The 23563-nt window shown below is 46.9% G+C and overlaps 3 protein-coding genes across 5 annotated transcripts; 1 reads left to right on the top strand and 2 right to left on the bottom strand.

The window, feature by feature from the left end:
- The first annotated feature begins 1131 nt into the window (after nucleotides 1–1131).
- Nucleotides 1132–9527, top strand: NAXE (NAD(P)HX epimerase). The gene is made up of 6 exons (XM_083417422.1): nucleotides 1132–1366; nucleotides 3286–3394; nucleotides 4605–4712; nucleotides 5943–6056; nucleotides 7167–7314; nucleotides 8787–9527. The coding sequence occupies exons 1-6, from the start codon at nucleotides 1206–1208 to the stop codon at nucleotides 8987–8989; spliced, it is 843 nt and encodes a 280-aa protein (XP_083273548.1). The 5' UTR covers nucleotides 1132–1205; the 3' UTR covers nucleotides 8990–9527.
- Nucleotides 9528–10263: 736 nt separating this feature from the next.
- Nucleotides 10264–15104, bottom strand: GPATCH4 (G-patch domain containing 4). Of its 3 annotated transcripts, none has more exons than XM_083417416.1 (8): nucleotides 14881–15104; nucleotides 14175–14324; nucleotides 13660–13733; nucleotides 13089–13181; nucleotides 12583–12690; nucleotides 12241–12347; nucleotides 12029–12079; nucleotides 10264–11268 (listed from the first exon to the last, which is right to left on the bottom strand). In XM_083417416.1, exons 2-8 carry the CDS (start codon nucleotides 14254–14256, stop codon nucleotides 10881–10883), a joined length of 903 nt encoding a protein of 300 aa, XP_083273542.1. In that variant the 5' UTR covers nucleotides 14257–14324; nucleotides 14881–15104; the 3' UTR covers nucleotides 10264–10880. The 3 variants fall into 3 exon arrangements, with proteins under 3 accessions (XP_083273542.1, XP_083273541.1, XP_083273540.1); XM_083417415.1 differs by having other exon boundaries at nucleotides 14175–14294; XM_083417414.1 differs by having other exon boundaries at nucleotides 14175–14264; nucleotides 14881–15088.
- A 152-nt stretch (nucleotides 15105–15256) lies between these two features.
- LOC310666478 (arylacetamide deacetylase-like 4) lies at nucleotides 15257–21811 on the bottom strand. The gene is made up of 4 exons (XM_083417383.1): nucleotides 20659–21811; nucleotides 19852–20068; nucleotides 19133–19196; nucleotides 15257–16922 (listed from the first exon to the last, which is right to left on the bottom strand). Exons 1-4 carry the CDS (start codon nucleotides 20833–20835, stop codon nucleotides 16142–16144), a joined length of 1239 nt encoding a protein of 412 aa, XP_083273509.1. The 5' UTR covers nucleotides 20836–21811; the 3' UTR covers nucleotides 15257–16141.
- Between the last annotated feature and the right edge of the window lie 1752 nt (nucleotides 21812–23563).

Here is a 23563-nt window from a genome sequence, read left to right as displayed (position 1 = left end):
TAAGGACACCCTCCAAAAATGAGTACATTTTTTAAAAAGTATCAAATCAGCCATTATGTGGAAAACCAGAACTTTGTTAGATTTCCTTATCCTCTGCTGCACACTCGTTCCCCATTTCCTGTTCTTTTAGTTACCGTACTTATACCCACCTAAAGAAAGGGTCATGCTACTGATATAGGTAGAAAAAATATTTTTGGGAATTATTTTTTTTTAACCATTTGGTACATGGTAGGGTTGCAACCCTAGTACACTGGGGGCCACCCTAATATTTTCTGTGATTAGGGCCTTACTCCATATGCACCCACTTAACCACTTGGATTGGCGCAAATGGCACTGTTGCAGATACCACCTAATACCCATTCCGCCTTTCTTTGTAAGCTCCCTGCCTATTGACATCACCTTCACTTCCCTGTACTCTTTTTGGCGCCTGCTAGAAAATAGTTTTGTTTAGGCAAGACTGCCTAGGTCAGGGGTCTGCAACCTTTAAGACAAAAAGAGCCACTTGGACCCGTTTCCGAAGAAAACAACAACTGAGAGCCGCAAAACTAACGCACGCACCGCCCCCATGCGATGTCACGGCCAGTACAGCGCCCGCCACAGTGGGGAGTGATGGGACGCACAATGCGCCTCCTCCCCTAGCTAGTATCTGCCCCGGAGCCGCGGCAAAGGTGTAAAAGAGCCACATGCGGCTCCGGAGCCGCGGGTTGCAAACCCCTGGCCTAGGTGTTTAGAAATTTGGTGTGAGATTCAACCTGTGGCTATTTCAGCTTCTCCAAAGTCAAAATTATTAGTAGCAGTATTTTTATTATTGATAATTTCATTGTCCCATCTTTATTTGTAAACCACTTTGAGGGTTTAAGAAAACACCAATGAAGCGGTGTTTAAATTTTATAAAACAAAGTTCTCACTCTGGCCTTGTATATACACCGCCATGAGCTTTTTGGAGAAAAAGGTGGAGAAAGAAAGAAAGAAAGAAAGAAAGAAAGAAAGAAAGAAAGAAAGAAAGAAAGAAAGAAAGAAAGAAAGAAAGAAGCTAGATTGAATTGCCCATTCCGGCTCGGACTCTGCTGGGGTGCCGAGACTTATTCAATCCAGCAGGAGGAGCAGCAGCAGCAGCAACAGGGCCGGAGAGAGGGCGGCGCTTGGCAGCGGCAAGCCGGAGCGGCCCAGCGAGCGCGGCTAGGCTTCCCTCTCCGTCGGGGCGAATGTCCTCCGGGCTGCGGCGGGCGGCCCTGCTGGGATTCGGCCTGCTCCTCTGCAGAGCGGCTCGAGCGGGGCGCTGCCCGGCCCCGCGTTGGCCGCCTTCGCCCGGAGCCATGCAGAGCGCGGCGGCGTCTGGGGCCGCGCAGGGACTCAAGTACCTCGGGTGAGACTGGAGGGAGAGGAGAGCCGAGGCCCAGCGGCTTTTTCCTGAAGGGCCGGGTTCGAGCCGTGGCCCCGCGTACCTCTCGGACTGGTTCGGAGGACCGTCCTGGAAAAAAGCCCGGGGAGGGAAGGGAGAGCTAGCAGGAGAAGCAGCAGCACGCGCTGCTCTTGCAACCACCAGCGGGTTCGGTTCAAGGGGGATGAAGGCCTGGGGGTGATTTGCAAAGACCTGGTCAGTGGACACGGAAGGAGGCCGAGGTTGAGCCCCACCCGCCGCCGCCACCTGCGCTCAGCTTCAGGATTCCGGAGGGCAACTTGTAAAGGACTGGCAGTGCCCTCGAGCATGCACAGAGCGCACTTCCTGGCTGCAGCCTCGCTCATCCGATTAGCGAGACTGTGACATCAAGGCGCCCTGCGTTGTTGTTGTTGTATATTTAGACTAAATAATTGATTTCTTATTCTGCTTTCCCAGGGTGGGTGGGTTACAACGACATGAAAACACAAGATTAAAATCGGTTAAAACTTTGGGGGGGGGGGGCGTTGGCTGGCTGAAGAGCGGTGTAAGATCTGTCAAAGTATTGTAGCGATATGAAATCGTGTGCAGGATTCCAGATATGAGCTGGGGGAGGTTAGCAACCAATATAATGCAGCAAGTAAGGATAAGAATAAAAACATCAGGGAGGGAGGGGTGAATGATATATTGTATGTGAATTAAATTTGTTAAAACCTTTGAAAATCTAATAAAAAAATCAATATTTTAAAAAAGAGTGGGGTACAAATGCCACAAAAAATAAATAAGCAAGCAAACAGAATAGGGTAGGGCTTTATATGTTTGTATAGATAGATACTGATCCATCTGGGGTGGTGGGACCTGTGGTAATCCAGATGTTGCTGTTGGACTCTTGACTCCTGGCCAGTGGCCTGGTTTTGATGGGATTTGTAGTCCAGCTACATCTGGAGGGCCAGAGGGTCCCTGCTTCCTGCTGTGGGTGCCACCCATTCTAGTCAATTCTTTCCCCCAGATCAAGAAAGCACAGTCACACAAACTTCACTTTCCCAAGCAATCTGGGTAAAATTCCAGTCCATGAGATCTGAGCCTTTGAAAACAGAGAGCTGAAAAAGGACGCAGGAAAGGCGGTCATCACTCTTCCAACTTCCTCCTCCGGCTCTATTTGCCTTTCAAGCAGGTGGGGAAATAACCACCCTCCCTGCCTCATGGCCCAGGGGGCAGAGAGTGGGCAAGAACTAGAGGCACTGTTGTGTCCATAGATGCCATGTTGCCAGCACCTGCCTAAAAGTTGTTATGTGTGATGTGTCGCCAAGGGGGTTTAAAAAAGGGTAAAGGGGACCCCTGACCATTAGGTCTAGTCGTGACCGACTCTGAGGTTGCGGCACTCATCTCGCTTTATTGGCCGAGGGAGCCGGCGTACAGCTTCCAGGTCATGTGGCCAGCATGACTAATCCGCTTCTGGCAAACCAGAGCAGCACACGGTTTAGGATCCCACTTTAAACAGTCATGGCTTCTCCCAAAGAATCTTGGGAGTTGTTAGAATACAGTTATTCCCTTCCCAGAGCTGCTGTTCCCAGAGTTCCTTGGGAAGAGAAATGGGATGTTAAACAGACCTGTTCTGTGAGGGGAATAGAGGGTCTGCCAGCAACTCTCAGCACCCATAACAAACTACACTTCCCAGGTTTCTTAGTGGGAGGCCATGTCTGTTTAAAGTGGTACGATTCTGCTTTATATGTATAGATGGGACCTGCCCCTTCCCTCTGCCTCTGCCTGACCTTCATAAAGCTGTTGTGTACAGGAAAGGTGTGTGGATAACGGATGAAAGTGGGGATACAAGACTTAAACGTATCTCAGACAAAAATAATACGAGGATAATGTTGTGCTAAGAGATTCTGTCTTCTCCTGGCCAGCCAGAAGGAAGCTCAAGCCATAGACCAAGAACTGTTTGATGAGTACAAATTCAGCGTCGATCAGCTGATGGAGCTGGCTGGGTTGAGCTGCGCCACAGCCATTGCAAAGGTAGGGGTTGCGGGCATAAAGAACAAGTCGAATGGTGCCGAAAGCTGGGGCTGAAGGGATGGCCGTGCCTGAGAATGACCTGTGGAACTACTTGCTGCAGGACGCTGCAGAACAGGGATGGGGAAACCTATGATCCTCTGCGTGTTCTCAGACTACAACTCCCACCATCCTTGGCCTTTCAGGATGGAGCTGATAGGAGTTGGACTCAAAAAAACCTGTGGAGGGCTACATTAGGATGAAAGGGGCACAGCACCACCAACCTCAGCCTGTGCTCTGCCAGCCCCCATTTGCCTGCCTTCTTAGTTACAGTGGTCCCGGGGAAGCCGTGGCTGTCACCTTCCTCCTCTGTAGTCCCAGTGCTGCTTTTGTAGAATTCAACCGCGAGGTGGATGGAGACGAAAGTGGAATTAGCTGGCTCCATGCGCCTTTGGCTCTGGTTCTGACTGCTGTTGGGTTCCTTGGCTTCCACGCCACCAGCCCCATTGCCCTTCCCAGTTTATCCCATACTTCCTCCACAGAGATTCCTGATGCATCTTTGTGAACTCATAAGGACTAGAAGAATGCACTTAAAAAAATAAAATAAAAGTGAGGTGCTTGAGATACTGAATGCTCCATCAGATGATGATGATAATAGTAATTCATTTCTTATACCACACCCATCTGACTGGGGTGCCCCAGTCACTCTGGGTAGCTTCAAACAAAAATACCAATTAAATTGGTGCTAACCTTTAAAGTCCTAAACGGCCTTTGCCCTGTATACCTGAAGGAGCGTCTCCACCGCCATCATTCAGCCTGGACACTGAGGTCCAGCTCTGAGGGTCTTCTGGTGGTTCCCTCACTGTGAGGTTACAGGGAACCAGCCAGAGGGGGTAGTGGCACCCACCCTGTAGAACGCACTCCCATTAGATGTGAAAGAGATAACCAATTACATGACTTTCCAAAGACATCTGAAGGCAGCCCTGTATTGGGAAGTTTTTGATGCTTGATGTTTAAGCTGTGTTTTTATATTATGTTGGAAGCCGCCCAGTGACCAGGGAAACCTAGCCAGATGGGTGGCCTGTTGTTGTTATTAAACAAAGCAACAACGAAAAAGTCAAACAAATGAGAATAATACTTCAATTGATACTTCATTCCACGGGTTATTTGCATCATCACAGAATTCATCTCTTCACAGAAAACACTTATGTTTGTCTTCTCCTATTCCCACAAGGCCTACCCAGTCGGCTCCACCATTAACCAGCCAACCGTCCTGATTGTTTGTGGCCCTGGAAACAACGGAGGAGACGGCCTGGTTTGCGCCCGGCACCTGAAAATGTTTGTGAGTGTCCTGCTCCTTTATCCTTCAGTAGAAATCTAGGGGCATGTTTGCAAACGGTGCTTCATTCTTACGCAGAATTGGGCTGGGGGTTGAGCTTGTGGATGTGGTTAATGTGGCATGTAATGTAGGAACTGGCTGTTTTCAATGGAGATAAGAAAAGCCTGCTAGATCAGGGAAATGGCCACCTGCTCCAGTATCCTGTTCTCACAGTGGCCTGTAGGAAACCCACAAGCAGGACCCAAGCACAAGAGCACTCTCCCGTCCTGTGGTTTCCAGCAACTGATATTCAGAAACGTTACTGCCTCTGACCATGGAGGCAGAGTGTAGCTTTGGTGGCTAGTAGCCATTGATAACCTGAAAGGACATGTCAGAAACATAGCTCTCTTAGATGATCTAGTGATAAGTCAGTCGACCTTCTACAGCCCTACAAATCACATTTTCTTGCCACGGTACAAGTATTCTACTGGCAGTTGACTGTGACACTATTCCTTCCCCCAGAGAATTCTGGGAGCTGTAGTTTGTTAAGAGAGTGAGAATTAGGAGATTGCTGTTCCCCACAGAGAGCTACAATTCTCAATCCATACTCACAGGAACTCTTAAGAATTGTTGCTCTCTGGGGTGAAAAGGGTTCTCCTAACAACTCAGTACCCTTAATGAATTACACATCCCAGAATTCCTTGGGGGAAGCCATGATTATGTAAAGTATCATAGTGCTTAATATGCATTGTGTGGATGTGGCCAAAGTATGGACTGTTCAAATCCAATGGTTTGTTGTCTATTAAGTGTCACCACCTTGGGGAGGTGACCAGTGACATCCCTGCAGATGCTCTCAGTGATCAAGCTACGATACCAGGTGTCAGATCGCTCCTGAGGTAGCTTGGACCTAAGTTGTTTGGCGCTTTGTCAATCAATACAGTTGTGCAAATCTTTGTAATTTGCGTTGAGGACCTCTTCAGGTTATAACCCAGGATACAGTGGTACCTCGGGTTAAGAACTTAATTTGTTCTGGAGGTCTGTTCTTAACCTGAAACTGTTCTTAACCTGAGGTAACACTTTAGCTAATGGTGCCTCCCGCTGCCGCGCAATTTCTGTTCTCATCCTGAAGCAAAGTTCTTAACCCGAGGTACTATTTCTGGGTTAGCGGAGTCTGTAACCTGAAGCGTCTGTAACCTGAGGTAGCACCGTATAAGTGTTCCAGATAAATAAATGAATATCATGTCTCTCTTGCAGGGCTATGAGCCAACTCTGTTTTACCCTAAACGCCCCAACAAGCCACTTTTTGAAGGTTTAACCACGCAGTGCAAGAAAATGGACATCCCGTTCCTTTCGGAGTTCCCATCAGAAGTAGGTAGACCACCACCTCTAAAACCCAGAAGAATAGGTGTTGGATCAGGTTAAGAAACACCATGAACCCACATCTTTATGGGCAGTAGCCAAAATATTAAGGTCAGCAAATAGGGGAAATAAACTGGAATGCAATGTAAACTTGAGGTGGGGAACCCCGAGACTAGCTTTGTGGGCCCATGTGGAAATTACGGGGAATGAAACTCCAACTTGTTTGGTATGATATACAGTGGTACCTTGGGTTAAGTACTTAATTCGTTCCGGAGGTCCGTTCTTAACCTGAAACTGTTCTTAACCTGAAGCACCACTTTAGCTGCGCTGCCGGAGCACAATTTCTGTTCTTATCCTGAAGCAAAATTCTTAACCTGAAGCACTATTTCTGGGTTAGCGGAGTCTGTAACCTGAAGCATATGTAACCCAAGGTACCACTGTACTGCTGGCTCAACTAATAGTGCCAGATATATGCAAGAAATGATTTATGTGTGCTGTTGGTAGTTTGTGACTCTGTGCAGGTCAGTTGAGGAGTGACTAGGTTATCAACCTCACAAGTGGGGAAGAAGGCAAATGACATCCCTATCAGGAAAGGTTTAAAGCTCTCTGCCTACACCAATGTGTGTCTTAACTTTTCATTCCTTTTTTCCTGCTACTGTCAAAATTGGTTGGGTTTGGCAGGAGGGGGTGGGTCTGATCTGCGCCTGGGGTGGGTGTCACAGAATGTGAATGTCAAGAGTTGAAATTATATTTACGATTCGGCAAAATCTGCATTAAGGCACCTGTATAACCTCCTTGATTCTAGCCACATTTCACACACCTATCGGCTCGTTTGCAGCCCTACTTCCCATGTTCCTGTGATTTTTTTCCTTTGTCTGGAATGTTTCCTTGAACTCTTGTTAGTGTCACCTGGTATTCTGGAGGATAGAGAGGTTTGGGGGAGTTGCACAGAAACTAGACTACTCTCCAAAAGCTAAATTTGCATTGACTTTTTGGACCACTTTTGTGTTTTGTCTCGTCATACACCCTCCCTGTTATCTGAATGAGAATTTGGCCTTTGAGGCCATTGGTCACAGCCCATGTGTTACACTAACCTGTTGCCTCTCGTTTCGTTGGCAGGCTGCATTCATTGACGAGCTCTATGGCCTGGTGGTGGATGCCATTTTTGGGTTCAGCTTCCAAGGGGCTGTGCGAGAGCCCTTTGGCACCATCCTGAGCACTCTGGAGAAGGTCACTGTCCCCATTGTGAGCATCGATATCCCTTCTGGTATGTTGGGCCAAGGATGCTCTCTGAGCTGGGTACCCAAATATTCTTTCAGCTTCTGTGTAATGTAGCACATGGATTTCTTTTTTGCATGCTCCATCTCCAGCCCCCCCTTCAAACTCTGTAGCCAAGACTGAGCCCAAAGGAAGCCTGCACAAGTTTAGGCAGATTTGAGCTTTGTGTTTTGCAGTAACTCATTTTGTAAATAGAAATAATAATGATACTTTGCATAATGTATATCTAGTTACACAGATAGAAGCAAGGAGTAATTCGCAGCCTTGGGGACTAGAAGCCACCAGCAAGTTTTGTTTTACTTTTTTTAAAAACAGTTCTTAACGAACTCTCCCAGTCCCATATGATGTGCCTTGTGCATATATTCAGGGCTGCTTATGGCACTTTGCACCACTCTTTGTGGATGAGTTACCTGGCTTTTATAAAGATTATGCAACCATGTTTGGAATTCTATTGTCAGCGAAGGTTTCCTTAGCCCTCGGGCTGCGGCACTTTCATCCCCCCGCCACCATTTTGAAACATTTATTTACAAAATAAATTGGGGGGGGGGATTAAAGCTTCCAGTCTGCTCTGGGTTTGATGGCAAATGAAACCAATTTTGTTTGGGGTCTCCCAATTTGGAGGATGGCCGTTTGCTGCTTGAGGGTTGTTGACAATTAATGGATCTGTTAGTACTTTTATTTTAGGTAGCTGTATTCTTTGATTGTATGTCGAATCTGAATAGTACGGCTTGGGGACTTTTTGGGTTTATTCCAGATTTGTTTTGTTTAGATGCCTTAGGGCATTTTAGAGTATGAATATTTTAATTCAATACAGCAATTGCAGAATGGTGTGCAGCAGGTTCCCCAGCTTCCTGGGTGGGACCTGGCTAGCTGCCCTTCCATTTCACATTCCAAAACTGGGGTGGAGAACCTCAGAGAGATAGTTCTTGTATTGCTGATTTCAGGGTGCTAAGAGGTAGTAAGGAATAAATGTTTCTGCAAAATTTGGAGAACATGCTACTACCATTAGGCTGGCTCATGGAAGCACCAGCTGCAACTTCAGAGTAAAATCAGGCTTTGGGGCTTTATTAAAATATTTGTATGTTGCTGTGCAGTCATTAATCCCTGACCACTGGTCCTGTTACCTAGGGATGATGGGAGTTGCAGTCCCAAAACATCTGGAGGGCCAAGTTTGGCCATGCCTCTTCTACGGAATAAAGGACTACTTGCACACCAAGGGAGTTACAAAGAAGTTTGATATTGGCTGCTGCATTGATAAACCACATGTCTCTATGTAAACCAACCTTCCTTGACCTGATTCTTCCTAGACGTTTTGGACTGCAACTTCCATCGGTTCCAGCCAGCACACCCCTGGAGTGGGGGCTGATGGGAGTTGTAGTCCAAAGCAGCGGGAGGGCACGCCAGGTTAGGGAAAGTGGCTGTGAACTTATTTCTCAAGCACTTGTCCTTCTTTGATTTCAGGCTGGGACGTGGAGAAAGGGAACCCCGATGGGCTGCAGCCAGACATGCTGATCTCTCTCACTGCGCCCAAGAAGGCCGCAAAGCAGTTCACTGGACGCTACCACTTCCTGGGCGGCAGATTCGTGCCTGCAGCGCTGCAGAAGAAGTACTCCCTTAACCTCCCGGAGTACCCAGAGACAGACTGCGTCCTACGGCTCTCCTAGCCACTGCACCCCAAGCTGGGGAGACATCTGGATCAGAGGAGTAATTGAAATTAGGTTGGGTTAAGGTTTGGTGGTTCATTATTTGGAGTTACAAGTTAGGCCTCAAGAAGTAGCCTTGGATTGTAAGTGGACACACAGCAATTGAGAGCAATATGGGAAGAGATCAGAAGACTTTTGCGACAGCTTTAGACCAAACAAACCAAAAAAGGCTGCCTTCCATCACATTGCAAAGTATGATTAGTGTCTGGGAAAAGGAACAACAGTGCAGATGTGGGAAGCCTTTGGCCTTCCAGATGTTGCTGAACTAGAACTACCACTACCACCTTCCCTGGCCGTTGGCCATGCTGGCTGTGGCTGATGGGAGTTGTAGTTCAGCAACATCTGGAAGGCCCCTTAGGAGAATCTCATTCTTTTCCTTTGTGCAAGGAAGAGACTGTTTTATAGACTGTAACGAACTGAGAGAACTTTCATTTTCCTTCAATAAAAATGGTGTGATTAAAAAATAACTTTGCTTAAAAAAACACACCACCCAACTGTTGTTGTTGTTGTACTTGTGGACATCCTTTAGGGCAGACCTGGGCAGCCAACCGTGCATGGACCAATCCAGCCCAGCTCCTTAGGTTGGGGCAGCTCCATGGCAGAACTCTACACTTGCTGCACACAAGAAATGGGAGAGCAGAAACACTGGACTTGTGCGTGGAGGAAAGTGCCTCTGCTGGATATTGGCTACACCAAATGTCCCTGTTGGGCTAATGCCCTGATAACCTACTTCTGGGCTTCTTAGCAGCCAATAGATGGCCATTATGAAAAATGGGGGTTGTGGCCAACATTTGTCCCATTCGGAGCAGATTCATTTAAATTAGTAGACTGTTGTGTCTGTTGATCTTACTAGGATTAACACTGGATGGAACCCGTATTCACACGTTTAAAGCACTTTAAACAGTCATGGCTTCCCTCAAAGAATTCTGGGAGTAGTAGGTTGTCAAAGGTACTGCGCGTTGTTAAGAGACCACCATTCCCCTACCAGAGTTCCCATGGAAGAGGGATCGATTGGTTAAACCACTCCGGGAACTGTAGCTCTGGGAAGGGAATCAGTGTCTCCTCTAACACCCAGCACCCATAAAAAAAACCTACAACGTCCATGATTATTTGTGGGGAGCCAGCAGGACTGTTTATAGTGGTATTGTGGGGCTTTAACTGTATGATGTGAATGGGACCCATGTTGGGACTTTTGGTGTGATGTAGCAGTGCTGTTTCTTCACCTCCAAGCAAAATTGAGCCATGCACTGTTACATTTTTAATACCCATTTACCTAACCTCCTAGAGCAGGTTTTGACCAGACCCAGGGGAGGTCTGTTCCCTTTGCAAAAGGGATTCACTGGATACAACCCCCTGCTTCTCTCTGTGTTTTTGCCACCTTACTCTTCCAGCTGCCGATTCTTTGCAAGAAAAAAATTAAGCAGCCAGCCTCCACGACACAAAGTGCGCAAATGAGCTTAGGCTAGAGCAGGGGTCAGCAACCTTTTTCAGCCATGGGCCGGTCCACCGTACCTCAGACCATGTGGTGGGCCAGACTATATTGGGGGGGGGGGGGATGAATGAATTCCTTTGTCCCAGAAATAACCCAGAGATGCATTTTAAATAAAAGCACACATTCTACGCATGTAAAAACACGCTGATTCCCGGACCATCCACGGGCCGGACTGAGAAGGCGATTGGGCCACATCCGGCCCATGGGCCTTAGGTTGCCTACCCCTGGGCTAGAGGGTGCTGTTGACACAGCAAATTTCTAATGTGGGACAGCAGCGATGGGATCCAGCAGGAACTGGGCTCTAAGAATTTCAGCTAGCAGAAGACCACCACCACAATTCCCTTTGCTATAATCCCACTTTCATTTTGATTTCCGCTTTGGCTTCCCTCTGTGACTGGCCATTTCTGTCCATTTCTCTGCAATTTCTACCAACGGTCCTTTCTTGCTTTCTCCATCCTCCTGGTGCTTCCTTTTCTTCTTCTTTTTCTTCTTGTTGGGTTTCTCCTCCTCTTGCTCTTCCCGGGGATCCTCATCTACTGTCACTCCCAAGCTCTCATGAATCGCAGCCTCGCCTTCTCGTTCTTTGCGTTTCTTGGCTTTCTTTTGCTGTGGGCTGCTGCCATTCAAGGCAGCCTCAGTTGCCTCCTGCTTTCCTCCCTTTTGCTGGACGTAGCGAGCCAAGAAAGCTTTTTCCTGTTCCTCCAGCCGTGCCAGCTTTGCTGTCATGGTTAAGCCATGCCGAGCCCCTCTGGAGAGAGCACAGAACAGACATTGGGAATGGCAGTAGCAACTCCAGCCACCAAAACATTCTTAAGCTTCTGAACTTTGTTCATGACTTCTCCAGGTTCTGCAACTGGTAGACATGGGCCAAATCTGGCTTGCGGAAAAGTGTCACTTAATCCACCAGTGGCCAGTGTAAGAAAATAGAAGAGCTTCACCTACCCCCATGCACTTAATACCACCCACTGCACATCTAGCTGCAGAGAGGCCTTCATCAACCTGGTGCCACACAGATAATCTGAACTACAACTCCCATCAGCAAAGGGAGAGGGGAAGAAGAGGGTGTAGTAAAAAATATCTGAAGGCCACGGGGTTGGCGAAGGCTGTTCTAAACACGTTATTTATTTCATAATATTTGTATACCACTTGACAGTAAAAACAAAACCTCAAAGTGATTTACAAACAGAATAAAACAATAAAATTATCAGTAGAGCCAGCCATTTAAAACATGCAAATCTGTTAGCTGAGAACAGATGAAAACACATGTAAACATTCTACGTATCTAGGTAGGCTAGTCTAAACAAATGTTTTAGCTGGCGCCAGAAAGAGTATAGCGAAAGCACCCACCTGGTGTCAATAGGAAAAGAGTTCCAAAGTGTAGGTGCTGCCACACTAATCGTCACACTATGAGGTATGACGATCTCACAGGTAAACTGGCCCAAGTTGTTAAAACTCAACCCTCCCCATAAAATTGGGGGCGCATCAGCTAACACTCATACCATACTCACTTATGGGCTGTTCTTCCTCCACAGGCCTGGACCAGCTCTTCATCAGTCAGCCTGGGAAAGAGAAAAGCTTGTGTTAAGGAGTGACCAGCCTGCAGCCAAGGAGAATACACACACAGCCCCTCAAGGCAAAAGGGGGGCGGGAAGTGTGGTTAGACCTCTTTGCCAACCAAGTGGATCTAGGCCAACCCAACCCAATCTCAACCCCTGGTTACCTCCTGGCTGTAGATAGGTCCAGTTGCTCATCTTCATCCTCTTTGTCGCTGTCTGAAGAGGAGACGACGTATACAGGCTCTTCTCCACCAGATGTCAATGTAGCTGCCTGGAAGTGGGACATAGATGGGTCAGAGGTGGCCAAAAATGTATCTTTACTCACTGTTAAGCCACATTCTGAATGGAAATGGCCCTTCCATAGGAGAGCCCTTTAAACTGGGAGTGTCTGAGCCCAAAACGTCCTGCATGCAGCGCAGGGGCTCTTCCAGTGAGCTACAAACCATTCCAAACACGCCAAGCCCCACCATCAACACCACAAGTTTGAATCTTTAACATCTCACTACCTTCACAAAGCGCCCATAGACCAAGTTCTTCTCCCCATGCGCTTTCCGGGGCTTTTTATTCGTTATCACTCCATCTTGCTCAGATACCTTTTTCACTTTGACACCATCCTAGAGGGAGGAAGAAGAGAGGGGCAGCTGTATTCAGAGCTCAAAGCCTGAAAAAGAACAATCACCACATGCTGTTGGGAATAGGAAGTGAGGAGGCACCTCTCTTTGGGGCAGGGGGGCAACTCAGAAACCAGGGGTGGCAGCAGTGGCTGACCAGAGGACAGGGAAGAGGAGGCTGATCAAAAAAGGGCGAGAGGCTGCCAGCTCTGCAGGCAAGGGGTGACATAACTGGGCTCCTGAGGCCCACAGGGGTGATGCAGAAAGAATGTAGTTGGTCAAGGGAGCAGTGGACTCAAAAAAAATTGAAAACCTCTGACCTACTGTATAAGTTTCCACACCATGACAAAACCCTGGGCCTTCCAACAATGCCAAAGCCCAAAGTTGTATGCCCTCTTTACCTGCCCAGTCTCCACAGCAATGTTAGCAGCAGATGAATTGAAGAGGTGGTCCCACCAATGGAAAGTGAATTGCTCAGCTGGGTTGTGGCCCACCTGTGTTGGAATGAAACAGAAGTTATGAGCTGTAGACTCTCCCAAAGTAGTGACAGCCACTTTTGCCCACAAGTTTGCAGGGCCCCAAAGGCTGCCAACACCATATCCCAAACCAAAGAGACGATTACACAGTAGCCCACTACCTCCCTTTTATGACTCCCTCTCCTGCATTTTGAAGCTAGCTGTGTTTTTTAAAATTTTATTCTTGTTTTGGCCAGGAATTCTACACCTATAGACACTTCTCAACCGATTTTAGCTAAAACGAAATATATTCTATGATCAAGCTCCTTATTTAAATCAGTCAAGTGTCCGTTGCCTCTGATGAAGAGTACTTCATACCCATAATATGTTAATCAACAGGGAGCACTTTTAAAGACTTTTTTCCAGCTTCTTCCTTCTCCACTGAACTTGCTGATCAAAGATTCAGCCTCCCTAATCTTTTCTAAACCCAGAGGCTCAAGATCATAGCCTTCCTTACCCCAGCTGAGTCACACTTGACTTTGACCTTTATGGCTTCAGAGATCCCATTTTCTCGCTTCCCAAGTCCTTTGCCTAAAATAAAGTTTGCGAAGAGTGGAGTCACAGTTAGGAGAAAGAACAAACAGGAGGCAGAGTTCTTTGCAGCCAATGAGTTCCAAATATTCCAAAAAAGCAAGCAGCTAGAACAGTGATTAGTATTTAACTGGCACATGGGGTCTCACCATAACGAGAGCTGAGTGCATGCCATAACGCTACACACACAGAAAAAGAATATGATACTGGACCGACAAAAGCTTTAAGGTCTTTAGATAAGCACTTTCCTGCTTCTCACCCTGCTAGTGTGTGTGAAGTTGAAACACAGATTTTGATTAGTATTTCTCCGCATCCCACCCCATCCTTTTGCCCCATGCTGTGATGAATCTAATGTTGCTCCAGTTCTATACATATACATTAATGGGGGGGGGGGGCTGAATGTATCCAAAATATCCCCATGAACAAGCCCCACCCACTTACCTTTCTTCCAGCCATGCTTCTTCAGTTGCTTCTCTGCAAATTTCAGCCCTTTGCTTTTATTCTTCTGAGCAGTGTCATTCATGATAGAAGCTGGATAGACACATATGGAACATAAAGAAGCTGCGAAATAAAAGAGCGGCAGATCTGTGCCTGGGTGCACAAAAGGAAGTCTGAATGAGCCCTGACTGGCTGTCCCTCTCCAGGATTTTAGGCAGGGAGTCCTACCCCAGCCCTACTGGGCATGCCAGGGATTGAGCCTTCTGCATGCAAGGCAGATACTGTGCTACTGAGCGACAGCCTTTCCCCAGAAGAAAAAGAAAAATTACAGCCCTCACGGTTCTGAATAAAGGACTGATTTAAATAGAAGCCGAGGAAGCTGCCTTATACTGAATCAGACTCTTGGCCCAGCTACCCCAGTATTACCTACACTGACTGGCAGCTGCTCTCCAGGATTTTAGGCAGGGAATTCCCCCCAGTCCTGCCTGGAGCAGCCAACCTGGGACCCTCTGCACGCAAACCAGTTGCTCTACCATAGCCCTACACAAGAAGGAGAATTACTTAGCTCTCAACAACCTTAACCCCGCAGAAGGAAACTCAAACGCTCTCACCAGCTACCCTCCACTCTGCCCAAAGGCGGAATAGCTTCGGACTGCACTCCCGCATCTCTCCAGCAACCCCCGCCCACAATAAAAAGCACCCAGCTCACCAGTCCTCCAGAAAACGAAAAAGCTCCAGTTGCGGATCACTCGGAATTGCGGTGCTTCACTTTTGATGCAGACACGTGATCAACACGGGCGCGGCCATCTTGACCGGAAGTAAGATCCTTCCCCACCCACGCCCTGGCTGCAAAGGATTGTGGGTGAATTGAAGGGAGGGGACATAAGGGACCAGCGAGGAGGGTTAGAGCTGCTTGTTTAGGGGCCGTGTTGTATTTAGCGCAGGATTGCTGCGCGTTTAAAGGGTTTTTTAAATAAATGATTTTTGCTTCTCTGATTGGCATTATTAAAAGCTTTATCGCTGTTAGAGAGCAGCCCAACCTCTGCAAATATACACCTGTCGGGTGACAGTTGCAAACACAAGCCTTGCTTTTTAACACCTTTATTTTTTATTGTTTCATGAAATCTGTATACACCTTGATTGCAAGGGGGGACCCTCAAAGCAGTTTGCAAGAGGAACAAAACAACAAAAGTATCAGTAACAACAGCTGTTTAAAAGATTCAGAAAAGAGTAATGAAATCAACAATGAGCTTAAAACATATCAACATTATTCATATCTGGATAGGCTGGCATTAACAACAATTTTATCAGGCACCAAAAAAAGTGTGGTGAGGGGCCCTGTTTGCTATCAATAGGCAGGGAGTTCCAAAGTGTGTGTCCTGCCACACTAAAAGTTCAATTTCTTACGAATGCGGAATAAGTGTTACGAAATGAGTGTTTTGCTATAATCCTGTCTAATTAAATGTGTGTAATTAAATGTGTTTATATCACTCCCACCGGCTTAGCTCAGTTTGGCTTTACACAGAAGCGCCTTCTTTATTGCTAAATATATTCAAATATTATGGAGCAACAGTTAATGGAATAAGCTAACCTGGTGACTCGGTAGGATGGCTTTAAGAGGATTAGGTCCAATTCATGGAGGAGGCGATAGCTATGTTCTTCCTCCACTATTGCAAGCTGTATGCTGCTGAATGCTGCAAAAGATTTCTTGCACCCAGGTACTGCTTGCTGGCATCATAAGAGGCCCCTGCTTGGCCACTCCGAGAACAGGATGCTGGATGAGGTGGACCAATGGCCTGATCCAGCAGCGCTTTGCTTATGAACTTACAGATGTCATGGTGATTTTAATCAATCAGACTGGGTAGAATTTTGGATATGAGTTTCTCGTCTTACTTTAGGATTGGGACAACAGGGAGAGGGGAATGTTCAGCCACAACAGGGGAAGGCTGCCAATGGAAGACAAAGGTCATTCATTTATATAAACTTTTTAAGAACTGTACCACATGCTCCATACATTTCCTTGAGCTCGGAAATTCAAGTGGCCATAAACCAAAAAAGCTAAGTGTTGCATGGAATCCATCTGGAAGATGATGATGTGTCACTAGCACACCGTTGTCCTCTAACCGCTTCTTGTACAACAGCCCATCATCCCGGAGAATATCATACTCGCAAGTTAGAAGGAAAGTCTCCGGGAGCTGGCGGATTATGTCATCCTCTGCTAGAAGGGGGGCAAACTTTGTCTCACCAGCTCTTTTAACTTGTTCATAAAGTTCTTTTGAAAATGGGACAGGAGCATGAGGGACATAGCCCCTGGCCTTAAATTCTTCTGGAATGTTATCAGCATTGACCCATTTTTTGTACTTCTCCCTCAGATCAGAAGGGATATGGGCACCTTTTATAACTAGGTCCACATTGATCTCCTTCCCAGTGAGATGTGTCAAACCAAGTTTGATAGCTCGTTTTCTGTACAAGAGAGGAACTGATTGGTTTTGCTGATAGGATGGCAAATCAAAGTCCCCTGATTGTAGAAATGGGTAGATCAGGACCTGAGCTCGCAGTCTTGGGAGGTCCTCTCTGGTCACCAGTTCTTGACAAATAGCTGTAGCAAATGTGCCTCCACTACTGTCCCCAACAATGGCAATGCAGTTGGGGTCCACTCCGTATTCCTCTGCATTCTTCAGAAAGTGTATTGTAGCAGTTAAACAGTCCAGTACAGGGACTGGATAGGGATGCTCAGGAGCTAAACGAAATCTAAAGAGAAAACAAGATATCGCCCACAATCAACACCATACACTTCATGGAAAAAGACCATTTTCTGTAATGGCATACTGCAAGTACTGAGAATCTTTTTCACCCCTGGGGCCACATTCCTTTCCATGCAACCTTGTGGGGGCCACATGCCAGCTACAGGTGGACCTGAGGCAAAAATGGAAAGCAAATGCAAACTTTCCCTTTGGATGAATAGGCGGTTTCCTTACAACACACCTTTCTCTACCCTCCAGCTCCTTCCTTCTTGCATACCCCCGCTCATTTCTCCGATGAAAATAGGGGTATTCTATTCCATAATGATAATAAATTAGTTATGCCCCACCCATCTGACTGGGTTGCCCCCGCCACTCCGGGCAGCTTCTAACATATATAACAACGCAATAAAGCATTAAACATTAAAACACTTCCCTATATAGGGCTGCCTTCAGATGCCGTATCTCTTATCTCTTTGCCTCAGGGGTTGTATAATTCCAAACACTCCCAACATTTCTCAATGAACATAGGGACGACCTGAGGAAAAGTGGGACATTCTGGGATCAAATCAGAAACCAGGATGGCTTCTGAAAATCTGGGACAGTCACTGCAAATAGGGGCACCTGGAGGGTCTATTCTTGTTTTCCTCTGTCCGTTAGCAGGTTCCGGTAGCATCCTGTGCATCAGTGAAATTATAATCCCACTACTAGGTATCTATCTACCTGTCCTCCATCCACAGCTCACCTGAGCAGGTTGGCAAGACTCCTAGCAATTGCTAATAGCAATGGATACTAGTCACAAGGATGATGTGCTACCACCACTATCAGAGGCAGTAATGCTTCTGAATACCAGTTGCTGGAAACTGGACCTGGGGAGAGAGCTCTTCTGCTCAGGTCCTGCTTGTGCGTTTCCCATTCGGGCATCTGGTTTGCCACTGTGAGAACATGATGCTGGACTAGATGAGTCCCCTTTGGCCTGATCCAGTAGATTTCTTACTATGTTCAAAGTCAAAGGGATTTGAGCTAGAAATCTAAATACAAAAATGAACACCCATTCTAAATGTTGGCAAAAACACTATGTTTATAAAGCTGGATGGCATTTCACCCACTGAACTTGAGTCCCAACAAGACAGAAGTACTGTTTCTGGGGGACAGGGGCTGGGTGGGTGTGGGGGACTCCCTGGTCCTGAGTGGGGCTGTGCCCCTAAAGGACCAGGTGGGCAGCCTGGGAGTCATTCTGGACTCACAGGTGTCCATGGGGGCACAGGTCAGGTCTGTGTCCAGGGAAGCTGCCTACCAACTCCATCTAGTAGGTTGCTGAGACCCTACCTGCCTGCACATTGTCTCACCAGGGTGGTACATGCTCTGGTCATCTCTGGCTTTGACTATTGCAATGCACTGGATGTGGGGCTACTTTTGAAGGTGACTTGAAAGTACAACTAATCCAGAATGTAGCAGCTAGACTGGTAACTTGGAGCAGCCGTCGGGAGCATATAACTCTGGTCCTAAAAGAACTACATTGGCTCCCAGTACATTTCAGAGTACAAATCAAAGTGTTGGTGCTGACCTTTAAAGCCCTAAATGGCTTCAGCTCTGTATACCTGAAGGAGCATCTCCACCCCCATCATCCCGCCAGGACATAAGAGATCCAGCTTTGAGGGCCTTCTGGATGTTCCCTTACTGCTAGATGTAAAGCTACAGGGAACCAAGCAGATGGCTTGGTTAGTGGTGTCCGCCCCATGGAACACCCTCCTCAGACCCTCCAAGTGAGTCTATTTTCTAGGGACAGTCCCGGATTTACAGAAGCTGTCCCAGTTTCTGATTTGATCCTGGAATGGCCCACTTTTCCTTATGATGTCCCTATTTTAATCCGATAAATGTTGAAGAGTATGGTAAGACATCAGTATTTTCATCGGAGAAACATTGGATGCTATGGTAGGAGGTCTCTATTTTCATCGGAGAATTGTTGCTGGGTATGTCAGATGTCAAGGAGATGAGTAACTATGTAACCTTTAGAAGATATTTGAAGGCAGACCTGTTAAGGAAAGCTTTTTAATGTGCAATGTTTTATTACATTTTTATATATGTTGGAAGCCACCCAGAGCAGCTGGGTGGGGTACAAATAAATAAAATAAAATAGAATTCCTCTGGGATCAGGTCTTAGGAAAGGTTAGAAGCTGAGGGGCATTACACGGCTACCAAGAGAGTAAAACCACTTACCCAACACTCACAACCACTGAATCACTTTGGTTGGCCATGAAACGGCAGATCTTTTCAGAGGCTCCTGGAAGAAAGCAAAAGCCCCCCCCCCCCAACCTCCATTACAATTTTTCCTGGTCAAGAACACTGATATCATTGTGAGCTGAAGTAAATCTGTTGAAATCAAGAGATCTGCTTATTTATTTATTTTTATGTCATAAAATGTAGATGCCACTTGATTAGAGAAAACAACAACAACTTTTAATAGAGCTCAGTTGGGAAAACCTCAGTTGAACTCTTTGTAAATCACTAGCTATAAACCATTCTGTGGGTTTTACTCTCTGCTGATCAGTAACAGAACAAACAGTGTCAATGGGTAAAAAACAAAACAAAACTTCCACCCACATTTCTGGGCTTCTTTCCAGTTATTTCTGACAATCTCTGGAAGCCATTTCATAGAAGTCCTTTGCGGCATGAAGCAAATACATCTTCTTTGACATTTTAAGGATATTTCATTGAGTGTGATACAGAACTGGTCACCTTTGTAACAGGGGGCCTCTCAGCCCCATTTTCTTACCACACGAAGACATCCTACATTAATCTTAAACTGTCAACAGCAGCAGTATGAAGCACCCCACCTCTATGTAGCAAACATTTTGGGAACTTTACATTAAAGTACCACCCCAAATTCTCCACAAACCATTTGGTAAACCTTTGTGAGACTCTTTCAAAGAACTTACGGAAGCTTCCAGTGAGTCCAGCACCTCCATGAAGATAGATGATTCCTCTCCTGTTCCCAGCAGCTGGTGTCTTGGGCCAGTACACCCTCACTGGCACCCCATCAAAAGCCAGGTCTTTACTGATCAACTTTGAGTCCTTCCCTGTTAGTATGGCATTGAACGCAATCCTCCAGATGATGTATCTATGGCAAATGCCCAGTTTTTCCAGAAACAATCCCTGTTTAAAACAAAACATTCACCATACATAAGAATGTAAAAAGAGCCTCTTGGACCTGGCCAATGGCCCATCTAGTCTAGCAGCCTCTTCTCACAGTACCTGTGGGAAACCTTCAAGCACGATCTGTGCACAGGAGCCCTCTCCCAGCAAAAGGTATTCAGAAGCATTGCTGCCTCTTGCTTTAGAAGCAGAGCATAGGCATGGAGACTAGCAGCCACCCAAAACCTCCTCCTCCCTGAATTTATCTAATCCTCTTTGAAAGCTATTCAACTTGGCAGCCATCACTGCCCCCTGTGAAAGAGACTTCCATAGTTTGAATATGTTTGGTGTGAAGAAGTCCTTTCTTCTATCTGTCCTGAATCTTCCAACATTCAGCTTCATTGGATCCCCACAAGTTCTAGTGTCGTGAGAGGAGAAAAGCTTTTCTCTATCCACTTTCTCCACGTCATCCATAATTTTACAGACCTCCATTATGTCGCCAGTTGCTTGCCTTTTATCTGAACTAAAAAATCCTAGACACTGTAGCCTTATTGATAAGGAGGGTGGGTCACTCCATCCCTTCAATTGTGATATAGGCAAAACAAACTTACCAGTCCAAGTGTATATTCCATTGCAAAACTGAAAACTCGTAATTTTATGCCCTGGGTGATTCCTGGAGGAATGTGGGTCCTTTTGAAATGATAATAGACTCCCCATGCAAACAGCAAGGAATGAATGAATGAAAATATATATAATATCAGCATCCACAGAGTTCCACCGAATGCCATTTCCCTTACACTCAGAAGTGCAGAGGTAGGGACTTCGCCGGAGCCGATGCTTTTGTAGGGACTTTGTCTGGGACAATGCTAATTGTATGAGACTAGTCTGCTCCAAGTGCAAGAGAACATTCTCTACCAACCCACATAGCTTTCAATTGAGAAAATATTTTATTAATCTATTCGGATTGCAGTCTAGTCTAGATTACTGACTGTTCCTCACACAGGGTGTGGCTGTAGCTTCCCATTCCTCCTCCAGAGAAGAGGTGCATGGGATTTCCATAGACTCTGAAGGCCAAGCAGATCAGGCCAAGCATCCTTCTCTTACGATAGGCACCAGCCTTGCAACACATCTTCATTTTTATGACGCTTCCTCTCCCACACAAAATACTTCAGCATCTTTCATCCCCCATGAATTGGGCAGCTCAGGTGATCAGGGATGGCACATCTATGCAGGTGTGGCCATGGGCGCAGATGCGGAGGAAGGGGCTGCGGTGGGGGCAGACCGCCTGGGTGTCAAGACTGAGGGGGGTGACAAAACGGAACAAAGGCGCAAAAAGTATTCCGCCTTGGCGCTTTCCCCCGCCTTCCCACTCGCCCGCCCGCCCCTCGCGCCTTGTCTAGTCCTTCCTCTCCCTCCTGCGCCCGCCCAGCACGCAGTTCCTATCAGACTCCCCTGCTTTTGCTTTCACGGTGCATCCGCGTGCATGAAAGGGAAAGCGGCGCAGGCCTTGCATCTTGTTTCCTTTTATAGACAGGCAGGTGTCGGGCCGCAGACTAGCCTTGCAAACGGAGAGAGGAGCTTTCTGCAAACCTCGGGGGACTTTCCATACATCCACACACCCTCCCTCGGGGGCGAAGTTGCCGGCCTCGTTGCCTTAAGGGTTAAAGCTAGAGAGTGCGAGCTGCTAGAGAGAGAGATGCTGGATACTGACTTGGGAAAGGGGGCGCGGCCTCAGAAGAACAGCTGACCCGTCTCCTCTGCCGTCGGATGCTGCGACGAGTCGGGTGAGTGCAAAGCACCTTGGGTTGCAGCAAGCTTTGGGTGTGTGGGTGTGTTTGGGTGTTTGTGCAATGCAATGCAATGCAATGCAATGCAATGCAATGCAATGCAACGCAATACCCGTGGAATTGGGGTTAGGGGTGGAGAGAGAGCAGGCAGGGAAGCTGTGGGTCAGGTGGGGGGGGGTTTGCAGCTGATTCATCCTAGTTGCAAAGAAGAGACGAGCTTCTCCCTGAAGGTGCGCCCTCTCTCTCTCTCTCTCTCTCACACACACACACACACACACACACGTGCGTCTGAAGAGCCCTGTCGTTTGATCAAGCCAACGTCCCATCTAGTCCCGCACCCTGTTAGAATCATAGAATCTTACAGATGGAAGGGGACCCTGAGAGTCATCTAGTCCAACCCCTGCAATGCAGGAATCTCAGTATCGTCTCCCCGCGGTGGCCAAGCCTGCAAGAAGGATTGGCGCCCAAAGGCATCTCTCCCCTCCAGCGGCTCCGGGCAACTGCTATTCAGTTAAGTATAACAATAATTTAACAACAACTTGGGCAGCTCCCCACAGAATATTTTTAAAAAACCAATGAAACATCAAACATTAAAAGCTTCTCCATACAGGGCTGCCTTCAGATGTCTTGTAAAAGTCAGATACAGTGGTACCTTGGGTTAAAGATGCTTCAGGTTGAGTGTTTTCAGGTTGTGTTGCACGGTGACTTGGAAGTAACGGAGCGGGTTACTTCCGGGTTTTGCCGCTTGCACATACGCAGACGCTCAAAATGACGTCATGCGCAGAAGCGGCGAATTGCAACCCGTGCAGACACGGGTTGCGTTCTGCTCAGGATGCAAACGGGGCACCAGAACGGATCCCATTTGCATCCAGAGGTACCACTGTAGGTGTTTATTTCCTTGACATCTGACGGGAGAGCATTCTACAGGGAGGGCGCCACTACTGAGAAGGCCCTCTGCCTGGTTCCCTGTCATTGAGTTGATATAGAGCATCTATCCTAAACTGTCAGCTTCTCAAAAAGCAGGATCAGGAAGTTTTTAATGTTTGATGTCTTATTACGTTTTTATACTTTGCTGTAAGCTGCACAAAGTGGCTGGGGAATAATTTGTTGTTATTATTATTATTATTACTACTACTACTACTACTATTATACCACCTGTTCAGTCTGAAAACTTATTTGTACCAGTGCATTTGGAAGCATCAGAATAACTTGAGGTAATATATTCATACAAAACCTTTGCTCCCAATTCATCCTTTGCAATCCTACTGGCAGAATTTGATCTGAGTCCTGGGATAGCTCAGTTGGTAGAGCATGAGACTCTCAGGGTTGTGGGTTCGAGCCCCACCTTGTCAAAAAGATTCCTGCATTGCAGGGTGTTCAACTAGATGACCCTCTTTGTCCCATCCAACTCTGTGATTCTATGGTCAATGAACCTCACTTATTTGCAATAAGGGAACCACCACAATTTTTTTTAAAGCAACATTTTATTAGAAGTTCCGCAGCCCACCTTTGCATAATAGGAGTTTGCCTTTGTAAAATTGGAGAGCAAAAGGAGAAGGAATCTCAGGGTGGGAACATGATCACACGTATACCTGCGCCAAATATGAAATCCAGCATGTGGCCTGCTTGATGTGTGGGGCCCGAAACAAACTGGGAGAGTGTCGCCATGGAAGATACCAGGTCCAGAGCCTGTGAGGAGGGAGCGGCATCAGCATGGATGTTGAAGTCC

Source organism: Podarcis tiliguerta (assembly GCF_965153285.1).
Source record: "Podarcis tiliguerta genome assembly, chromosome: 16".
In the NCBI taxonomy this organism is placed as follows: Eukaryota; Metazoa; Chordata; class Lepidosauria; order Squamata; family Lacertidae; genus Podarcis; species Podarcis tiliguerta.
The sequence above is the reverse complement of the archived record's forward strand: the minus strand, read 5'-3'. Positions and strand labels throughout refer to the sequence as shown.